The sequence below is a fragment of the Rhinolophus ferrumequinum genome, chromosome 15, assembly GCF_004115265.2.
Source record: "Rhinolophus ferrumequinum isolate MPI-CBG mRhiFer1 chromosome 15, mRhiFer1_v1.p, whole genome shotgun sequence".
Classification (NCBI taxonomy): Eukaryota; Metazoa; Chordata; class Mammalia; order Chiroptera; family Rhinolophidae; genus Rhinolophus; species Rhinolophus ferrumequinum.
This window is the reverse complement of record NC_046298.1, coordinates 37,185,598-37,207,215: the sequence shown is the minus strand read 5'-3', so window position 1 is coordinate 37,207,215 and position 21,618 is coordinate 37,185,598. Positions and strand designations below refer to the sequence as shown.

The following is a 21,618-nucleotide window of genomic DNA, read 5'->3' as shown; positions in this document are numbered from 1 at the left end:
GACATCAGAATATACATGGAGTGAAGATACAAATGCAAAGTTTGTGGTAAAGCTTTTGTGAAATGTTCACACTTTGGGGGTGATGAGAGAATTCATACTGGAAAGAAACCTTACAAAAGAGTGTAGCAAGGCCTTCAGGCCATGGCCTGGCCTTGGGATTCGCTAAAGATTTCATACTGGAGAAAATGCTTCCAATAATAATGAGTGTGGTAAATTGTTTAAGCAGGTTTCACAATGTTCCAGCATCAGAGAATTCTTACTAAGGAAAAAAAGAAATCCAGTCCCACTTGAAGACTAATCAAATTAAATGTTATGTTCTGCAGGATAATTAAAAATGAAAATCATTTAAACTTCCTGAGGTAATGGGTATCAATGGAGCAAGGACATCTGTGGAAAAGCCCACTTATGTTTGGTTTATAAAATAATTTAATCTTTTAGATTTGTTGTTAAAGGTACATTATGATTGACTTTCAACTTCAGTTTCAAATCTGACAATGATGTTATATCTTCATCACAGACCTTTCATGTGTTTCCATGATGGTACCCGTGGAGGAACCTTTTTTTGGGGGCGGGGGGTTCCTAATGTAAACGGTATTTTGATTTTTAATTTTCTTTTTTAAAGATTTTATTGGGGAAAGGGAACAGGACTTTATTGGGGAACAGTGTGTACTTCTAGGACTTTTTTCTTTTTTCCAAGTCCAGTTGTTGTCCTTTCAGTCTTAGTTGTGGAGGGTGCAGCTCAGCTCCAGGTCCAGTTGCCAGGTCCAGGGGGTGCAGCACATCATCCCTTGCGGGACTCGAGGAGTTGAACCTGCAACCTTGTGGTTGAGAGCCCACTGGCCCACGTGGGAATCAAATTGGCAGCCTTCGAAGTTAGGAGCACGGAGCTCCAACCGCGTGAGCCACCGGGCCGGCCCTTGATTTTTAACTTTCAGTCCACTTGTTCATTGCTAGTCTTTAGGAAAGCAGTTAACTTTAGTACATTAACTTTGTATCCTACAACCTCGCTATAACTGCATATTAGTGTTTTATGTACCATACTTAAAAGGCATTCATTGCTGCATTTTATTTTCTTATCTTTCTCTCCTTGCCTTGCAAACCTGATGATGAGACATTTCACTCATTCATAGGTTCACCAGGAGTTGGAATTGAATCAAGGAAACATAACGCTTTATGGCATCATATTACATAATTTAATAATTGCAATGGTAGGTACCTACTCTGTTTTGTTTCTAAAATAAGTTAAAAATTATAAAGGAGTCATAAAGAGTCTGTTACCATATTAATATCAAGCCAATCTTGCATTAAGTACAACGTGGTCATGGGGCAGGGTCCAGTTGTACTATGTTGCAATAAGATCATCTGCATTTTATTATTTTCTCAATAGCTTTATGCATACTTGGTATTAGTATATAGAATAAATCTTTACACAAATGGAAACTTGTCACAATCAAAATTATAAACTAACATACCACTAATCTAAAACGTGGTGATAACTTATGAAAACAAATACAGATTTCTCAGTGGGAACTAATGGTAAGGAGAGAATACTGGATTTCAGTTGAAATAAGTGTCGTCCATGCTGCATGTTCCCACGTAGCATCCACCAGAAGAAAAATGTCAGACATTGGGAACTTCCGGATGTCCTCCAGGTTTTTGGCAATAGGAACGATCTTACCACAGACTGTGATTAGAATCCTGGGGAATTTCTTTTTTACCATTATGTCTTCCTTTCCTTCACAAGGGTGAGGGTTAAGGTGCACAGGTTTGATTATCAACTACCTGCTTGTAACCAACTTCTTAGATCATGTTTATAGGAATCTCCAGTATAGTGACAGCTATTGGGTAGAAACATTTTCTCAATGATTTTGGATGTGAAGTTGTGTACTGTGTTCATAAGATGCAACTATCAGAGGAACCTAGGTGAAGTTTACAAGGGACTTACCTTTGCACCATCCTATTCATGTATAATTATTTCAGAATAAAAAGTTTAAAAAATTGAACATGGTATGCTGTGGTTTTTATAAAATTAAAATCTACCTCTTCATTCATATGAGAATAAAGGATATAAATGAGTCTAAATATTTTTTCTTTGTTTTTAAATTAATTTTTTTTCTCAATAACAGCTGACACTCAATGTTATTATTTTGTTTTGTTACGATTTTTTTTATTGGGGATGGGGAACAGTACTTTATTGGGGAACAGTGTGTACTTCCAGGATTTTTTCCAAGTCAAGTTGTTGTCCTTTCAATCATGGCTGTGGAGGGCACAGCTCAGCTCCAGGTCCAGTTGCCGTTGTTGGTTGCAAGGGGTGCAGCCCACCATCCCTTGCGGGACTCGAGGAGTTGAACCGGCAGCCTAGTGGTTGAGAGCCCACTGGCCCATGTGGGAATCAAACCGGCAGCCTTCGGAGTTAGGAGCACGGAGCTCCAATTGCCTGAGCCACTGGGCCGACCATGACACTCAATATTATATTAGTTTCGGGCCGGCCCGGTGGCTCAGGCGGTTGGAGCTCCATGCTCCTAACTCCAAAGGCTGCCGGTTCGATTCCCACATGGGCCAGTGGGCTCTCAACCACAAGGTTGCCAGTTCAATTCCTCGAGTCCCGCAAGGGATGGTGGGCTCCGCCCCCTGCAACTAAGATTGAACAGGGCACCTTGAGCTGAGCTGCCACTGAGCTCCTGGATGGCTCAGTTGGTTGGAGTGTGTCCTCTCAACCACAAGGTTGCCGGTTCAACTCCTCGAGTCCCGCAAGGGATAGTGGGCTGCGCCCCCTGCAACTAGCAACGGCAACTGGACCTGGAGCTGAGCTGCGCCCTCCACAACTAAGACTGAAAGGACAACAACTTGAAGGTGAACAGCACCCTCCACAACTAAGATTGAAAGGACAACAACTTGACTTGGGAAATAAAAAGGCCTGGAAGTACACACTGTTCCCCAATAAAGTCCTGTTCCCCTTCCCCAATAAAATTAAAAAAAAAAAAAAAGTTAGACAAAAAAAAAAAAAATATTATATTAGTTTCAAATATACAGCATAGTGGTTAGACATTTATTTAACTTACGAAGTGATCTCCCTGATAAGTCTAGTTAAAAACAATTCTTGAAAACTGTCCACTCATCACTACCTTGTGAATTTTTAAAGGGTATTGTAAATGTGTCTATGTCTACGTCCTACATAATGTGGATCTGCTTTCTCTACTCTTAAGAACTAAATCAGCACAGAGGTGAAACCAGAGAATTGGGTGTTTAAAATGTTTCCTAAATTATGGATTTTTGGATATTCCATTTTGGAACCACCACCAATCCTGCATGAAGTGAGCAGATCGCTGAAGAAAGGTGAAGACTGAGGTCCATAAACACCATTGTGATTCTTTTAATTTCTGAATTAACAAAGCTTCAATCTTTCCCTTAAGAACAGGGATCCAAATCTCAGTCATTTAAGGCAAGGGTTCTCAAGAGACTCACCATTGGAAAACGAGATACATAAGAACGTCACGTATCCTCATGCATCAAGACCAGTTTTCTGTAGTTCTCTAATATGTCATGTCCCTCACACATAAGATCTGTGAGGAGGGTCCAGGCATACTCTCGTGCTTTATGAGAATTTTATGTATATATGAGTGAATAACACAGTGCTTGAAATAAGACACATTTTCTGAAGTGGCAATGGGCAGATTCATTTTTACACAATATGAGACAAGAATAGGGGTATAAGGGTTTGTTCTGGTGTAGGGTGAGGATTACTAGTTGGGATTGGTGGCAGAACTTCTGATGTCCTCACTTTGGACAAGTTGTTTAACTATTGTAAGTCTCAGATTGCTTCTCTGAGTGCACCTGTCCTACAAATTTCCTTTGGTTATTGTGAGGCTCAAGGGGAACTTGCTGGGAAAACATTTGGTGAATAGAAGGCACTGTACATGTGTGAACATTCCTATTATAGGCCATGTAACTTGGTATCCTAATTCAGGAGATTCTCCATCTAGTTTTGTAAAAGTATACACCCCAAAAGCCACTCTCAGCCTCCCATATCATCCCACTGGTCCTACTTTCACCAAATGTAATCTGTCTGCCTATTTCCCCAATCTAGAGGGTTTGCCTAATTAAAAAAAAAAGGTGATGTAACTTGGCACCTGCTGTCTCTTAGGCAAAGCTGATTCATCTTGTCCCTTTTCTGTATCCATTTTTCTAACATGGCTGATGCAAATCTCAGGACAGCAGTACAGCCTAGGATTGGCATGGGAGAGAGACTTCATAGGGAATGAACATGTAGGAAAGCTTTACGGTGCAGGATAAATGGATTGTTACAAAGTTGGGGATAAAAAGGTGGGAAACTCCCCCAACATGAGATAAAATGGTCGACCTTGGAAGGACTCACCAGTGGAGCGTGCAGTGGTAGTCCAAAACAGGTTTGATGAGCAGCGTGAGTACAGTCAGTTTCATTAATGAACATGCCCTTACCATGGTCTAAATGAGTGACCAAGTAAGGATTGTTTCTGCAATTTACAGACCCAAAGATAGGTGCTCTTAATCTGCCAGTGTATAGTTTTACAAGTGGCAGACTAAATACTTCTAACATGGGCTATAGCCCAAGATCCTGGTCTACAACCACAGAGTAAAGCAACAATGTCTGTTTTCATTTCTGCATGTCTGGCATTGAGGCTAGGGGACACCATTAAGTTTCAGCTTAGTTTAGGCAAATCTCAGATAATTGAAGATGTCTTAGTGCCATGGTCTTTGCTTCAGAATTCAGATATAACTTTTATTCCTGTAAAGCTGAGATGTTGCTGCAGCCAGTCAGGATTCATTCTTAAATATACCATCTCTGACATGAAAGTCTTTTTGGGTCCTTTCTACCTCTTAGTTGTGTTGACTTGACTCAATCAAATGGGAATATCAGACGGGACAATCAAGAGGCCTTTATCAGTCAGGCTTTAGTTTTGACAAAAACTTGATAGCAAGCTAATTGCTGCTTTTCAAAGCAGTTTACCTGTTGTGTCAAACCTGAGTCCAAACCCAAGGGGTCCTCTAGATGAAGACTGCTTTCTCTGCCAGGTACTCCAAGCAGCAAAATCAGGCACAGAGACTTGCATTGTTTCCAATACTGTCGAAGTCTATTAAGGTGCTGAGTCTTCTTTTTGGTGAAGGGAGAGGGGTAAAAGAGACAACAGTGTGAATTTTCTTTAATATCGGAATTATTGAACATTGCATATCTACCCACAAATTTCTAATAAACATTAATTGGAAAATAAGACTGAATTTGTTGTATTTTATCAGGGAACATTCTAGACAGGGCTGTCAAGACTGAAGTCTCTTAACTTTCCAACAAACAGAACACCTATGTAGTGAAAACTTTGACATCAGAAGGTAGAGGCAGATGTGTATACTATATCCTCAGCCACTCACTGATGGCAAAAGCCATGAGAGTGTGTTTCACTAACACTGCTCTACCTATATCTCACCCTGAAGAATGTAGATAAATATGGAATCTACTATAAATGGTGATGGTTGCAAAAACTGGTAGAAACATTTTGGAAAATACATGGAAGTATTTACTAAAGATGAGCAGATACAAGCTGTGACCTGTAAAATCTACTATGACATATATAACCACCAGAAATTGGCACATGTGTCTCCAAAACACAAGTTCTAGAATATACATAGCAATACTCCTCATAATAGCTCCAAATTGAAAACTACCCACATGTTCATCAAGAGTAGAATGATTAAATTGTTAGATATTCACACAATGAATCCTGTCAAACTAAATATTAGAATTCATGTAATGGAACTAATACTAATAAATGACCCACAACATTATATGATAGTAAAGATAATTTTCCAACAACAGAGAGAATTTAAAAAAAAAAGCCAAACATAGAAGATTTGTTTTCTTTCTCCTTCTCCTTCTCCTTCTCCTTTTCCTCCTTCTCCTTCTTCTTTTTCTAGTTTCAGGTGAAAACATAGAATATTTCGATTGGTATGGTTCCATTTATATAAAGTACCAAACAAGTGGAAGTGATCTATGTTGTTAGAGGTCAGATTACTGTGTACTCCAGGGGATAGTAATTGGGAGTGGCGCAAGGAAGCATTTCTCAGCTGATAAAATTCTGGTTTTTTTGAACTAGAAGATGGATACACAGGTGTGTTCAGTTAGTGATATTTCATTGTACTCTGTACTTAACACCTATACATGCAACCCAAAAATTGTTTTTAAATACCTATCACTGATGTTTAAAAATTCAGAAGGTTAGACTAATGTTTTAATGCCCTTACATCGTTGACACAGAGGTCAAAAACATTTAAATAACTTAACTGTAATTTGATTTTAAAAGTAAGCTGTGATTTCTAGGTTAAAAACTAAGATATATTGAGTATAAAACATTCTAAGTAAAGGATTAAAATATGGGCATGTATCAGAAGAAAAAGTACCACTAACTTCCCCTGTGGACAACACACCCAAAGGGCAGACTAGGCAGGCACCAGAGACAAGCTAAAGCAAATCTTGCTCTAGCCACTGCACTATCGCTCCTCCACTGAAGTTATAGCCAGTCCTCACACCCAATCAGCCCAAAGGTCAATCCCTCCCATTGCTGTGCAAATAGCAACCAAGGCTCAGCTACAACAGGAGGGCACACACAACTCACACAAGGGACACACCTAGAGCACCTGGGTCAGGTGATCAGGGAGACTGAGCCACTGGGCCACACAGGACACCTACTATATAAGGCCACTCTACTAAGACTGGGAGGTACAGCAGCCCTACCTGATACATAGAAATAAACACACGGAGGCAGCCAAAATGGGGAGACAAAGAAACATCCCAAATGAAAGAGCAGAAAAAAGCTCCAGAAAAAGAACAAAACAAAATGGAGACAAGCAATCTACCAGATGTAGGGTTTAAAACACTCTTTATAAGGATGCTCAAAGATCTCAGGAAGAATTTCAACAAAAAATAGGGAATATAAAAATGGAGATAGAAAACATTAAAAAAAAAAGTCAGAAATAAAGAATACAATAAGTGAAATGATACCTTAAAGGGAATCAACAGATTAGATGAAGTAAAGGATCAAATCAGTGATTTAAAAAATAAGGTAGCGGAAAACACCCAAACAGAGCAGCAAAAAGAAAAAAAAGAATGCAAAACAATGAGGATTGCTTAAGGGGATTCTGGGACAACGCCAAGCATACAAACATTCACATCATAGAGGTACCAGAAGGAGAAGAGAGAGTGCAAGAAATTGAAAATTTATTTGAAGAATAATGACAGAGAGAGATCCAAAATGGCAGAATAGATAAACACTGTGCCAGAGCCCTTCCAAGAACACATTAAAATTACAACCAAATTATAGAACAATCACCCTGGAGAACCATGTGACGTTTAGCTGAACAGAAGTCCTATACCTAAAAACATAAAGAAGCCACGTCAAGACTGGTGGGGGGGGCAGAGATGCAGAATGGGCCCCAAACTTCCCTGTGGCAGTTGCAACAAGGGTCTCCCAGTGGAGCGAGGGACCCCAGGCCCCCATACGAGGCTCCCCAGCCTGGAGTACTGGTGTCAGGAAGAGGAGCCCCCACAACATCTGGCTGTGAAAAACAGTGGGGATTCCAACTGTTCAGGTGGGACAGAAGGCTGTGGTAAACCCAGATGTCCTCTTAAACAGCCTGTGCACAGACTCACTCCCTTGCAGGCACTCACCTTGGGCTCCAGTGAAGGGATGGTGAACCGGGGGACCTTGGAGACATACAGGGTTGGGGGGAGACTGAGGTGTGTAGCTATAGGGGGAGGACTGGAGGACAGTCAGAATTTTTCCAGTGAGGGGTCCTTCTCTCATGCAGACGGCAGCCAGGTGCTATATTTCCTGTGTTGAGCCTACCCCCACAGGCCAAACCTGAATCTGATTGGCCTGCTGAGCTCCACAGTTCCACGCTGCTGACTCAGTCGGAACTGCTGGAGGCACTTTTCCACAAGCAGCCAGCCCCTCCCACATTGCACTCTTTCTTGGAAAACTATCAGAGTCCATAGGCCCCACACACGCAGCAACTAGCCTCGGTGAGCTCTGAGACTTTTCTACGTCACTCCAGTCTCAGCACTGGCACCAAACTAGAGTCTACATTAACCTGGTGACCACAACTCTTCCCGCTCTAGTGATTCCCTGAGACTCTGCTTCACCCAACTCGCATACAGCACGAGGCTTTATCAGTAGCTGCACCTTAAGGGAGCCAGCAGGTGGCAACAGACCTCTAGGTGCTCTCGCTTTTTGTGGAGTTACCCCAAACTTGGTACTGGTGGAAGCTATACTTGGTTTGCAGAGTGGCTTCTCCCATATACCTCTAGGTTTAGCACAGACAGCAAACAACTGCAGATGGCTTTGCAACTCCTACCAGCTAGCCCTTGGCCAGTCACAGGCAGTGGCTGAACTGGAGCCCCTCCCAAGAGGCACCAGAACCAACATCCTTGGAGATTGGCTTCAGACCACAGCAGAGCACCATCCAATTAGCCCCAGAAGTGACACAAAGAGTGGTTTCAACAGGCACCAGAGTCCACTGGGGCAAATTCCACTCAGTGGGATAAGCCTCACCCACAGTAGCCCATCAGCTGTGGATGTAGCCAAACCCCACAGCCACTCAGCCTGAGGGTCAGTCCCACGCACTAACATGCCAATAGCAATCAAGGCGCAACTATTACAGGAGAGCAAACACAACCCACACAAGGGACACTTAAAATCAAAGGACAGATAAAGATCTTCTCAGACGTGAAAAAGCTAAAGGAGTGAATCACCACCAAACCAGTATTACAAGGAATGTTAAATGGACTTCTTTAAGACAGAAAAAGGAAAAATCAAAATTATGAATAATAAAATGGCAATAGCTACATATCTATCAAGAACAATTATTTTTAATGTAAATGGATTAAATGCTCCAATCAAAAGATATAGGAGGGCTGAATGGATAAGAAAACAAAACCCTTACATGTGCTGCCTACAAGGGAATTACTTCAGATTAAGAGACGCACACACAGACGGAAAGTAAAGAGATGGAAAAAGATATTTCATGGAAAAAAAAAAAAGCTGGAGTAGCCATATTTAAACTAGACAAAATAGACTTTAAAAGAAAGGCTATAACAAGAGACAAAGAATGACCCAGTAATCCCATTTCTGGATATTTATCTAAAGAAACCCAAAACCTACTTCGAGGGAAGTGTGCATCCATATGTTCTTTGCATTATTGTTTACAATGGCCAAGATGTGGAGGCAGCCTGGGTGTCTGTCTATGGAAGAATGGATGAAGAGGAGGTGGTACATATATACAATGGAATATTGTTTAGCCATGGAAGGGAATGGGTTCTTGCCTTCTGCGCCGGCATGGATGGACCTGGAGGGTATTGTCCTCAGTAGAGTATGACCAGACTCAGATCAGTGGGCGTCAAGGGACCAACTGGGAACAAAGAGATTTAGGGGTTTCATGCTCTACATTGGATCCCTGTGGGCACCTAGGTGTCTACAGCCCTCATCCACCTCTTGTCCCACCCCTCCTCCCTTCCCTTGACTTAACAGATGTGTGAATTTGGAGTGCTCTTAAGATGGATTTGCAGAAGTCTTGAAGCCGCCCATCTTCTTGAACTAGTGCCTTCTTGATCAATAAACCCGTCCTTATTCCGGACTGATGTTTTGAATACTGGACATTGAAGCACTGAGCACGTGAACCTTGAATGTTTAGGAATTAGAATTTTCATATATTCCTGATGAAGCAGGGCCCGGTAGGCACCCCCATAGGAGAGGCCTTGCCACATTCCTGGCCTCCCCTTTCCTTGACCTACAGCTTAGTAATCGATTATCCCCCTGCCGCTTGAGATTGGAATGTCCCGTCTCAGTTCCCTGTTTTAGAAAATTATCCTGAAACTGATGATTAATACCCTTAGGCTTATTGATCACAATCCCTATGGTCTAGCATTCTCTCCAGGCTACTCCCATCATTGTTTCTGCATTGCTGATGCCACTGGAGAACCACGTTGCTAGAGGGAAGTCTCCTTGCAGACCCCAGGAACCTGTAGTGCTCCCTCTGGAGGAACGCCCCGATTTTCCCTTAGATACACCCAAGCCAGTCTGAAAATGTTAAGGCAGTTTGTGAAGGTGTTAACCCGCTGCCTTCACAGACTACGGGTGCTCTGATAATAAATGCTTATTCTACCACCCAACTCCTGTGTCAGTCTATTGGCTGAGCGGTGCAGGCAGTGCCAGCCCTGGATTGGGTTGCCCTTACGTTTCACTGATAGGAATGTAAAAAGTACACTCACTTTGGACAACTGCTTGGTAGTTATTTATAAATTAAATGTTCACCTACCGTAGGGCAGCAGAATTTGTCACCCCAAAGTAGTCTTGTTTGGCATTAGGATTATTTTAAGCTGGTTACCTTATTTCCCCGAAAATAAGACCCAGCCGGACAATCAGCTCTCATGCGTCTTTTGGAGCGAAATTTAATATAAGACCCAGTCTTATTTTCCTATAATATAAGATCGGTCAATCTAATGTAATCTAATCTAATATAATCTAATCGAATCTAATGTAATATACCAGGTCTTATATTAATTTTTGCTCCAAAAGATGGATTAGAGCTGATTGTCCGGCTAGGTCTTATATTCAGGGGAAATACGGTATTTTAAAGAAATGGCAGACAGGAAAATCTGAGAACTGCATAGAAGTTTCCCTTTTATAAGACATATTTACATTCTTACAGGAAATCTCCATCTGTTTAAGGGTGTTTCCCTCCCTGTAGCTGGAAGAGGACAATCAAATCTCAAGAAATTCTTATGAATGGCTGAGCAGGCAGGGACTGGAATCCCCAAAGCAGCCTTACCCTTGATTACTGTACTTTGCCTGGTAATCTCATTAACTGTACTTCCCCTTCCACCAACGTCCTTTGTCTTTAGCTAGAGATGGTATTTGAAGTGGTGGCTTGAGCCATTTGGGCAATTACTTAGTTTTTCTGGGTCTCTCCCATGTATGCAGGAAGTATTCATGTTATTGAACTTCTGTTTGTTTTCCTCCTGTTGATCTTTCATGACAGGTGTGGGGGTTCTCAGTCAGGAATGTAGAGGGGTATATTTTTCCTTCCCCACACTACCCTATTACCAAAAAATAAAAGTAAAAATTAAAAGAAAACAATGAGAAATTCCTCTGAAGTACTACCCCAAGTTTCCTTTCTATGTTCCTCTGTCCACTTATATTCAGCTCCTACTCTATACAAGCATTTATTCACAATCAGTGTTAGGGAAGTAGAAACAGAAAGTCAGGACCCAGCATCTACATCCTCAAAAGAAATATGAGACACCTACTACCCAACTTTTAAAGTATTATGAGAATTGACTCACATAAATGTATGTGAGGTTCCCAACACAATGCACCTACTTGTGAGCACATAGTAAATGCTCAATAAACACTGCAGTAATGATGCATCTGTTATTTTCCAAACACAGATTTGTGTAGGGGTGGAAAAATTATCTGTCTTCCCTTCTAGGTTCTTTGGCTTGTCTAATAATTAAATTGACATAGACAGATTACCAAGAGAAAAACAAACAAATGTTTAATAGCATGTATACCTCTTGTATATAAGGGAGAGACCCAGGAAAATGGAATGACTCACCCAAATAGCCAGAGGCACCACCTTAAAATACCATCTTCAGCTAAAGACAAAAGAATATGTTCGGGGTGGGGAGGCAGTTATGGGAGGTCACCAGAAAAATCACAGTAATCAAGAGTAAAGTTGTTATGCAGATTTAACTTCTGCCTTATCCATTGATAAGAGTTTCTAGAGATAGTCATTTCCCACTTCCTGGTACAGTGAGGGAAACACCCTTACACATGGAGATTTTCCTTATGAATGTAAATGTTTTCTTACCAAAGGGTAATGGCTACTTGGTTTTCAGAGCTTGTCTTATTCTTGCTGTTTCTTAAAAATAACCATCTTAAAATAATCTGCCAGGGGCGTATTTTGCGGTGGTGTATTTTGTTCTCTTTCACTTCCTCAGACATTACTTCCTTCTCTAGCCTTCTGTAATCTTTAAAGGGCCAGGAAAGAATATGATCTTTCAGGACAATTATTTTTGGTCTTCTGTGTTGAGAGAAGATGGAGTAAGGGCTCAGGTGTGCTGTGTCTGCTGTCTCTGCTATACTGCTACAGGTAATGGGGCCCAGGGGGAGCAACATCAGCATGTACTTGTAACTTGTTAAATATTCCACTTCATGGGGCCCACTCCAAATCTGCAGAATCACAATTTCTTTGAGTGGGTCCCAGAACACTTAATGATTTACAGGCATAACTTGTTTTATTGTACTTCACAGATAGTTTTTCATCAACATTGAGGCAAGAACCCTGAGGGGACTGAGTCCCAGAGAGCAGTTTCCAAGCTCTCAGCCTCACATGGAAAGGTGCTGGCTCGGGTAGTAGATGGTCATCAGCTGTGACTAGTTGGCTATCAGCTGTTACCGGTTAGCCATTAGCCACTGCTGGAACTGGCATGGCTAAGCTAGCAAGTGGCGGGATGTGGATTGCGGATTGCAGAGAGGCGGATTGCAGTTAGCAAGGGAGGTTGGTTGGCAGAGAGAAGAGGACGGAGGGTTGCGGGCTCCTGCTTCCTGGGTCTCCAACCCTGCCGCCAGCGAGACTATAGTGGTTTGACTCCTCTATCTATGGGTGTTCCTTTTTGGCTTCACCATATCCTGCGTTCTTATGTGGGGAGCAGGAGCTGAGACCTCATGACACCCCGCATGACAGACCCTCTATCAGCAATAAAATTACGACTTGCTGATGGCTCCGATGATGGTTATCAGTTTTTAGCCAGAAAGTGTTTTTTAATTAGGGTATGTACAGTTTTTTTAGACAATACTATTGCACACTTAACAGACTACAGTATAGTATAAACATAACTTTTTTGCACTGGGAAACCAAAAAAAAAAAAATCGTGTGACTCTCTTTATTGCAATATTTGCTTTATTATAGTGGTCTGGAACCAAGCCCCATATCTCGAAGGTATGCCTGTATATGCATATTAAAGCTTGAAAAGCAAGGGTTAGATACTGTATGTGGTTCTCGACCCAAGTTTCCCAGTAGGATCACATGTGAACTTTTAAGAAGGATTATCACCTGTGCCCTTCCCTCATATAATTTGTGTGTCGGTTGTGGTGGGAGCATCAGTGTTGTTTTAATTAGTTGCCTCAGTAATTCTAAGGTGCAGTCACGGTTGAGCAAAAGGGCTCCCTGATAATTTATGAGAGTTGAGTGCAGCCTTTAGACCAAGGTAGGGGATAGGGTCTGCTTTATGTGGGTTTGGAAGGAGTAAGTCAGTGCAGCCCTCATTCACCATCTATAGCAGAATTTGTGGGCATCTGTGGGAGGCCAGGGCCCCTGAAGACAAGGGAAGGAGAAATTCACAAGTTGGTCTCCATGTCGGAGCTCCTTCTTTGGGAATCCTTGCTCCTGTGACAAAGGACTAGGAAATTGGGACTTTTCTGCATTTCAAAGTCCTGCCTATAGATGAAGTGTTAGGCCATGAGGCTCTGCTGGTGAATTTAAAGGTATAGTCTCAAAATGCAGGTGTGATTTCTTCACATAATCTGAGAAAAAAAACTGGACGAGAAAGAAGAGGAAGAAATGGCAGGTTTTCCGGTAAGTGTCATGTTCTGGGTCCTCTTTTCCTCCTGAAATGCCAAGCATTAGACTTTGCAAAATGTATTTCTCTATTTCTGATGTTTCTGTCTTACAAGGGGTTTCACCTACTTTTAAAAGTTTTTCTATTTTTTATTTATTTTTTAAATCATGCTCAAGGTTTAGAATAATTCTCCCCTGCATCCCAGAGCCTTCTGTCTCCATTTTTGCCATCCAGGCTTCCTATATGGGCTGGAGAATTCTCACCTTGAATGAATAACCTGCTATTATTGAAAATGTTCCTTTGTGACAGCTCAAGAGGGGAAGGCGAAATATCCAAGATTCCCATTGGGGGTGGGGTCGAGTCCTGGACTATCAGTGAAGAAGGAGAACATTTCATGTTTAGGTCCCATCAGGATGTTCCATCAGCACTATGTAGATCAAGATTAAGAAAATGCAACAGGATGGATGTATGGCCTGGAATTACTCAGAACGTTCTGAAAATGATAGAGCCTTGCTCCCTAGAATGCTAATGAAAACGCTGCTATTTAAAATACACTAAAGATTATAAGACATGGGAGCTATATGTGGCTTGAAATCTGCATAAAACTGCTGTTTTCTCATAATTGATTTCATATTCTGATTTACTTTTATTTGGCAAATGCCACAACAGTGATACTGTCCTGTGTGCTCCAGGTACCTGATATCAATTTGTCCCATTTACAGCTGATGTTAACTTGGTTCAGGTGCTGTCTGCCACATTTATGCACTAAAATGTTAATATTTTCATTCGTAAGGATGTTAGACAGATTTACTGAAAGATGTGCAGAAACCATCACATTTGATTTGGAAATTCCCCTTTCTTCCTGGTTTCTCTTTGCTTGTAGTTTGTTTTGCAAAATGAAGGCTCTCACTTTTGTCTACTGGAGATACTGACTTTTTTGCAAGTGAATGTTCTGAATCAGTCGGGCCTCATAAATTTTCATTTTATTCCATAGTCATGTCATAGACATACTCTTCTGTTCACTTCTTTGTATTTTCAGAAAAGAAAACAAGAGTAATATAATCTTAAAGTGTCTTAAAATTCTAAAATATAACAACATAAATAATAATTGAAACAAAACTTTTCAATGAAATGCAAGGCTCAGAAGCAATAGCTATTTTATATCATTGTGTGTGTTTGTCCTTATAATGTGATTAAAAGTCAGAAGCATCATCCATGAATAAATTTATGTTTTATGCCATTGAAAATATTTCTTAATTTCAGTTACTATGACAATTTTCTACTCTGTCGATTTTAATGTGTACATGATTACTTTTTGAATGTATGGGTCTTTGCATACAATGTAAAAGTTGTTAGATCAAGTTTGTGTTGATATCTTTTAAACTTATTTCTATTACTCTTAGCAGTTTTGAAATCTGCTATGAACACTGCTTTAGGGTAATCTCTGTATATAGATTTGTGTGTTATTTTAGAAAAACAGTAATTCAGATAACCTGGGTTAAAACCTAATCTCTACCATTTACTTGGTGTTTGAGAAAATAGTCTCATAAAAGAGGAAGAATAGTATGTTTGGTCTCATAGATTTTGTTTTTTTACATTAATTTATGAAAAACTGGTAGAATGATATCTAGGAACTAGTAAATGTTCAAGTTGGATTCATGTTGCCACTCTTCACATTACATTATAATATGTAATTGCCTTAAAACTTTAAGTTCAAAGTCATCCAAAATTTTTTCCCTTGGAGTTTGACCTCTTTGTTATACAAAAATGTATTCTTTGGCCTATGGGCTAATGTCTTATTAGAAATGCAGACTCAGATCCCACCCCAGAACTCCTGAATCAAAATCTGCATTTTAATAAGTTCTTCACTTCACTATTATGAAATTCTACACATTAGAATGTGATAAGTACATTTCTAATTCACCAAAACGTTCCCTCTAAGAAATATACACAACTTATACTATATAATATATAAATATAGCACTCAAAAATGTGTATGACTATGTTGATGCCTGCATTTTATAATTTTGAGAAATATATAGTGTTTATAGTGGTTTTGTGGATCATATGTAATCCTCTTATCTCCGAGAATATATTAGAACATACGTGTACTATTGTATTGAAAATTATCGCACTGGATTAAAACAGGAAACTCACCAAAGTCAGAACAAGTTCTCGTATCTTATTATCTTAGGTAAAATTACAATCTCAGCCCACGGACACATGTTAAATGTGTCTTTCAATTCAGGGACTGTTGACATTCCGCGATGTGTTCATAGAATTCTCTCAGGAGGAGTGGGAATGCCTGGACCCTGCTCAGCAGAAACTGTACATGGACGTGATGTTGGAGAACTACAGGAACCTGGTCTCCCTGGGTGAGGATGACTTCCTTCCAGAATGGCCAAACCACATTCAGGGTTTTGTTTCCTTCCTTTGAAAAATGTCTCTTAAAAGATTCTTTTTTGCATGACTGGCATTCAGATTTCTATGGAGGGGAAATAAGTAGGGGTTTGTTTGTATAGAGAATAAAATCTTCAGAATGTTTCATCTTGACTTTAACCTTCTTCTTTCTTGAGGTAATATTCATCCTTCACTCTAGATTAGTGATAATTCTAGAAATTCAGTAGCGTAAAATGGTATTGACCACATCTTAAACTCTAATTTCCACCCCTTATTTTTGTATCATCAGTACTTGGAAGTAGAGCTCAAGATCTGAACATTGAAAATCCCTCCTACGTGTTCTAAAGGGGCTGTCAGAAAACAGTCTTGAGGGAAATGATTTTCTAGAATCTACAATGTCCTCTCTTCTACTGAGCCCAATACTGGATTGGAAATGGAAGAATCTCCAGCAAAACTAATACTTCTCTTTTCTAATGAACAGGTCTAGCTATAGCTAAGCCAGACCTAGTCACCTTTTTGGAGCAAAAGCAGGAGGCCTGGGGAGTGAAGATAAAGAGGACAGCCATCCACCCAGGTAGGTGGGAATGAATGGATGACAAAGGTGAGAGATCCAACGGTCAAGTCGGAAGCCAGACCTGAAAATGTGCACTGGGAAGCTCTGCTTCAATGAAAATGATTTTTGAGAAGCTCCGGTTTACTTCTGTTGCTGTCACAGAGGGACAGCTCCTCTCCAACCTACCCTGCTCTTCCATCCTCTAAGGATTCTCCTTCTGCCCCTGGGATCTCCCATCACAGTTGCAGTGAGAGCCAAAGTCTTCCCGGTGGACTGTGAGGGCCGCATGATCTGGCTACTCTTCCATTGCTTTATGGGCCTGGGAACGGCTGTGCACATTGCTGAGGAATTCTGTTAAGCCACTTTTAAAGTTTGTTTTTGCCTCATGTCAGCAGTATGTGAGGGAAGTGGTGGAAATAATTGGGATTTGGTTCAGAAATCCTAGGAACATTGGGGACAAATGTCACATGTTTTCAGCTTTATTACTTATAATCTTATGGAGACTTCAAACATAACCCTACTAAATTCAAACTCAGTAATTTTATCACAATGCAAAGCATCTCCCTAATATTAGAAAATCTAATCTATTTCACTTCAAAATTTCCCTTTTCCTTGGTTGAACTAACATTAGAATGTCAACTCAAATGTCATGCTCCAATTCCTCAATGGTAAAATAATTTAATATATCTATTTACATCATAGAAATCTTAATTCTGTAGGAGAGCTTAGAACATTGGCCAACCTAATGTAAAATCTCAATTGTTAACTAATTTCTTAATAAGTATCAGTTTATAATTTTGTTTTAATATGAAGTTTTTTGGGCCTATATGTTTTTACTTTCTGATTAGTTTCATGTAAAATTCATCTATGGTTTTATTTATTTTTTAAAAAACCATTTTATTTAAGTGTTTTTCCAGGACCCATCAGCTCCAAGTTAAGTAGTTGTTTCTATCTAGTTGTGGAGGGCGCAGCTCACAGTGGCCCATGCAGGGTTTGAACCAGCAACCTGTGCTATGAGCACTGTGCTCTAAACAACTGAGCTAACCAGTTACCCCTCATCTATGATTTTAGGTTAAAAACTTTTGATGTTAACATGCTCAAATGTACACCTTTTGTAAGTGAGTTAGGTAATTAGTTGGCACCCATACTTATTAACATGTTGAGTTCATAAATGTAAGTTTACTTCAGGTAAAAGTAATAGGTTTTTCATCTACTTTCCTCAACATGTATCTTAATGGTGGCATATTTTAATCTCAAAGGTTAACTTTATAGATCAGTGATTCTCTTCATAGTTTACAACTTTCTTGTTCCTTTATTTAAAAATGAGTGGGGTTTTTTCTGTAGGATGCATTACAGCCTACACATTTTGTGTAAGAATAGCAGAAATACATTAATAACATAATAAATTTTTCTGGTGTTATTTAAATATTTATTAAACATTTTTATTAGAGCTATTTATGAACGATTCTAGTGCCTTTTTTGAGAAATTTTCCTGCTGTACAACACATGCCAGTGATTCAAAATGCTTGCTCTTCGTGGGAGCACAGTCACTGCTGGAAATTAGAGTTTTATAGAAAAGTTCTTTTTTCTTTTTAAAGGAGGGCATAGCTCACAGTGGCCCTTGCGGGGATCAAACAGGCAACCTTGGTGTTATCAGCACTATGCTCTAACCAATTGAGCTAACTAGCCACCCCAGAAGGGTTCTATTTTAATAGCACATCTACATAGTACTCAGAATTCTTGGGGATAAATTTTTTATTATTCTTGTTTTGTAATTCCATAATACTGTGTTTCCTTTTTTATGGTAGGTTCCCCAAACTTAGTTAATTGCATTTTTGGTGTTTACTTATCTATTAAGAAAGTGAATGACAGACAGTTCTCAACCCACTTTAAGACATGGGGGTTTTAATTTAAATACGAACCAGCCATGTGCCTATTGCCATTAAAATTATGTGCATATTTGTATAATTTTATCCCTACTTTGTTTAATGAATGGTTTAGTTTTTTTCTTGGTTAATGCTCAATGGTTTTGTTTGTTTGCTTTTTAAACTTTTTTTTCTTCCCCTCTTTATTTATTATAATAGTTTCAGGTGTACAAAACAACACAATAGTTAGACATTTACACCCCTCACAAAGTGCTAATCCCCCAATCTATTACCCCTGTGACATCATATATAGCTGTTACAATACCATTGACTATCTTCACTATGATATACTACTCTACATCCTGTGGCTATACACACACACACACACACACACAAACACACACGAGTGTGTATGTGTAAATGTATATATACATATACATATACATTTACCAGAGAACTTTATATTTTCACATGGCTTTGTGTTGTTTAGAATACCTTTATTTACACTAGAAGGACTTTCTTTGTCACTTATCCTAGGCCAGGTCTAACAGTGAGAAACTTCTTAGGGTTTTTCATCTGGGAAAGTCTTTATTAGTCCCTACTGAAGGGCATTTTTGCCAGATAAAGTATTCTTGGTTGATAGTTTTTGTTCTTTCAGCACTTTCGGTATTTTATTCCATGCTCTTCTTTGTACAAGGTTTCTTCTGAGAAACACACTGATAATCTTAGAGGAGCTGTTTTTAACATGACATGTTGCTTCTTTTTTCCTGCTTTCAAGATTCACTTTTTGTTTGTGATCATTATAGTTTGATTATAATGTGTCTGTTGATACTTTTATATTCATCCTACTTAGAATTAAGGAAAGTGCTTGAATTAGTATGTGTTTCTTCATCAATTGTGGGAATTTTAAGCCATTAATTTTTTATATAAACTTTCTGCTTCTTTTCACTTTCCTCTCCTTATGGGGTCCACTTAATGTGTTTATTGGTCCACTTGTTGGTGTACCATGAGTCCCTTATGTTGTCTTCACTTTTCGACATTATTCTTGCTTCCCTAAATTGATAAGTGAAAGTGAACTGTGTTCAAGTTTTCTGATGCTTTCTTCTGCTTGATAAAGTCTGTTGACATTTGTAGTGTATTTTTAAATTCAGGTATTTTATTTTTCAGCTCCTAATTTATGTGGTTCTTTTTTTTGTATTTTCTGTCCCCTTGCATTTTCATTTTGGTCACACATGATTTTCCTGATATTATTTAGTTGTTTGTCTATTTTCTCTGTTTCCCAATTGAGCACCTTTAAGATGGTTATTTTTGAATTGTTGGTCAGGTAATTAATAGATCTCCATTAATTTAGGGCCAATTTCTGGAGATTTATTTTGTTGCTCTGATTGGACCATGTTTTTGTTTCTTTATAGGCCTAGTTATCTTTTTAATAATTAATTAATTATTTTTATTGGGGAACAGTGTGTTTTTCCCAGGATCCATCAGCACCATGTCAAGTCATTGTTTTCAATCTAGTTCTGGAGGGTGCAGCTCACTGGCCCATGTGGGAATTGAACCGGTGACCTTGGTGTTATGAGCACTGCGCTCTAACCACTGAGCAAACCAGCCACCCAATTTATTTTTTATTAATTTCAAGTGAATATGCCTAGCAATCTTTTGTTTAGATTTGGGAATTTTACAGCTACTGGTCATAGGCTTTATAAGCTTACTTTGCACAAGACAACACAAATAACAATCAACTGTGCTAGAAATTCTAAAGCCTGTCAAATCTGTCCCAGGAGTGTGTATTCTCTCTCTCTCTCTCTGTAATTTCCCTTAAAATGTTTTCTGTTTCTTCTTCAGAGTCTATGATATCTGCCTTCAGTATTTAGTCTCTGATGTTTGAACAATTACTAACCTTTTTTCATAGTAGCCACCACAATGTATTCACAGTGTACTGCCATTCCCTTAGCACTCTGTGTCATGCAAAACCTAAATAAGTCCCTCAGGCAGTTGAAAAAGCCAGATCTTTGGATGCACAGCACACTCATCTATTTCCCTCCTAAGAAGAAACTGGGAGTTGGGAGTTTTCTCACAGATTTTTGTGTGCTAGGTAGGGTGAGCAGCTATTGTGGGGAAAATGTAAGCAACTTTTCTTCCGTATTTGATGTGATTCTTCCTCATTTTATGCTTTCCTGGGGGTGCTATGATCTCTTAACTAACATCTAGAATACTCAAAAAGATAGTTGGGTTAGTAATTGTTGATAAGTTCACATCTTCCTGGATAAGTGAAGTTTTGGTGCTTCCTCTTCTGCCATCTTGCTGAAGTCTTCTTATCAATATTAATTTTGTACATTAAAATTTAAAGTATATTTACCTGAGTTTAGTAACTGTGATAATTTATTTGGTATCTTTCAGATATGTCTCCTCATGACACCCTCGGCTTGTTGCCAAAGCCAGGCATAGAAGATTCATTTCACCAAATGCTACTGGTAAGATATAGAAGGTGTGACCTTGAGAATTTACACTTAGTGAAAGACTGGGAATGTGAAGGGGATTGTGAAGGGCAGAAAGACGGTTATGATGGGAAATTCCCTATGATAAAATCAGTGTTGCCAAAAGAGATCAAGGATATAAAAACATCTTTGGGAAACTCCCACTTTAAGTCAGTTATGTTTTCAGAATAATCTGTTTCTGAAGATAAAGATGAAAAACAATTTTTTAAAGATAGTGTTAGAAAGGAAATTTGGGCATATTGGGAAGTGACTTAGTCCATGGTGAGAATAATGATTTAAATTATTTAAAATATAGAATTCAATTAAACATTTAAGCAAACATTTCTAATAGAGATTTAAAAATGAAGATATAGATTCTAAATGTAATAAGTTTGAGAAGCCCTTAACCAAGGCTTCATCATTGTTCCACTGAGAAATAATTCCTCCTTGTTCCAAAATCTGTAATTTTCGTAAACCTGGGAGGGTCTCTATGCGGCCATTATGGTTCAGTAGGTATCACAGAATAGTTCATGGGAAACAACTTTACGTGTGTAATGAGAGCCTTCACTAAAGGCCATTCTATCTTCCATGATTACTAGAGTACACACAATGGAGAAAGAAGTTATCAATTCAATGAATCTTGGAAAAAATTTAACCAAGGATCAAATCCTCATAAACATC

The 21,618-nt window shown here is 39.3% G+C and overlaps 2 protein-coding genes across 2 annotated transcripts in view; both read left to right on the top strand.

Annotated features, from left to right (window-relative positions):
• LOC117034919 (zinc finger protein 420) overlaps positions 1-21,618 on the top strand; it is a 107,862-nt gene that overhangs the window by 13,279 nt on the left and 72,965 nt on the right. Inside the window, exon 6 of the mRNA XM_033128378.1 lies at positions 41-43. Within this exon, the coding sequence (XP_032984269.1) occupies positions 41-43 (3 nt within the window). The remainder of the gene's footprint in view (positions 1-40; positions 44-21,618) is intronic.
• Positions 13,648-21,133, top strand: LOC117034710 (putative protein ZNF720). Its single transcript, XM_033127958.1, has 4 exons — positions 13,648-13,662; positions 15,894-16,020; positions 16,527-16,619; positions 20,861-21,133. The coding sequence occupies exons 1-4, from the start codon at positions 13,648-13,650 to the stop codon at positions 21,127-21,129; spliced, it is 504 nt and encodes a 167-aa protein (XP_032983849.1). The 3' UTR covers positions 21,130-21,133.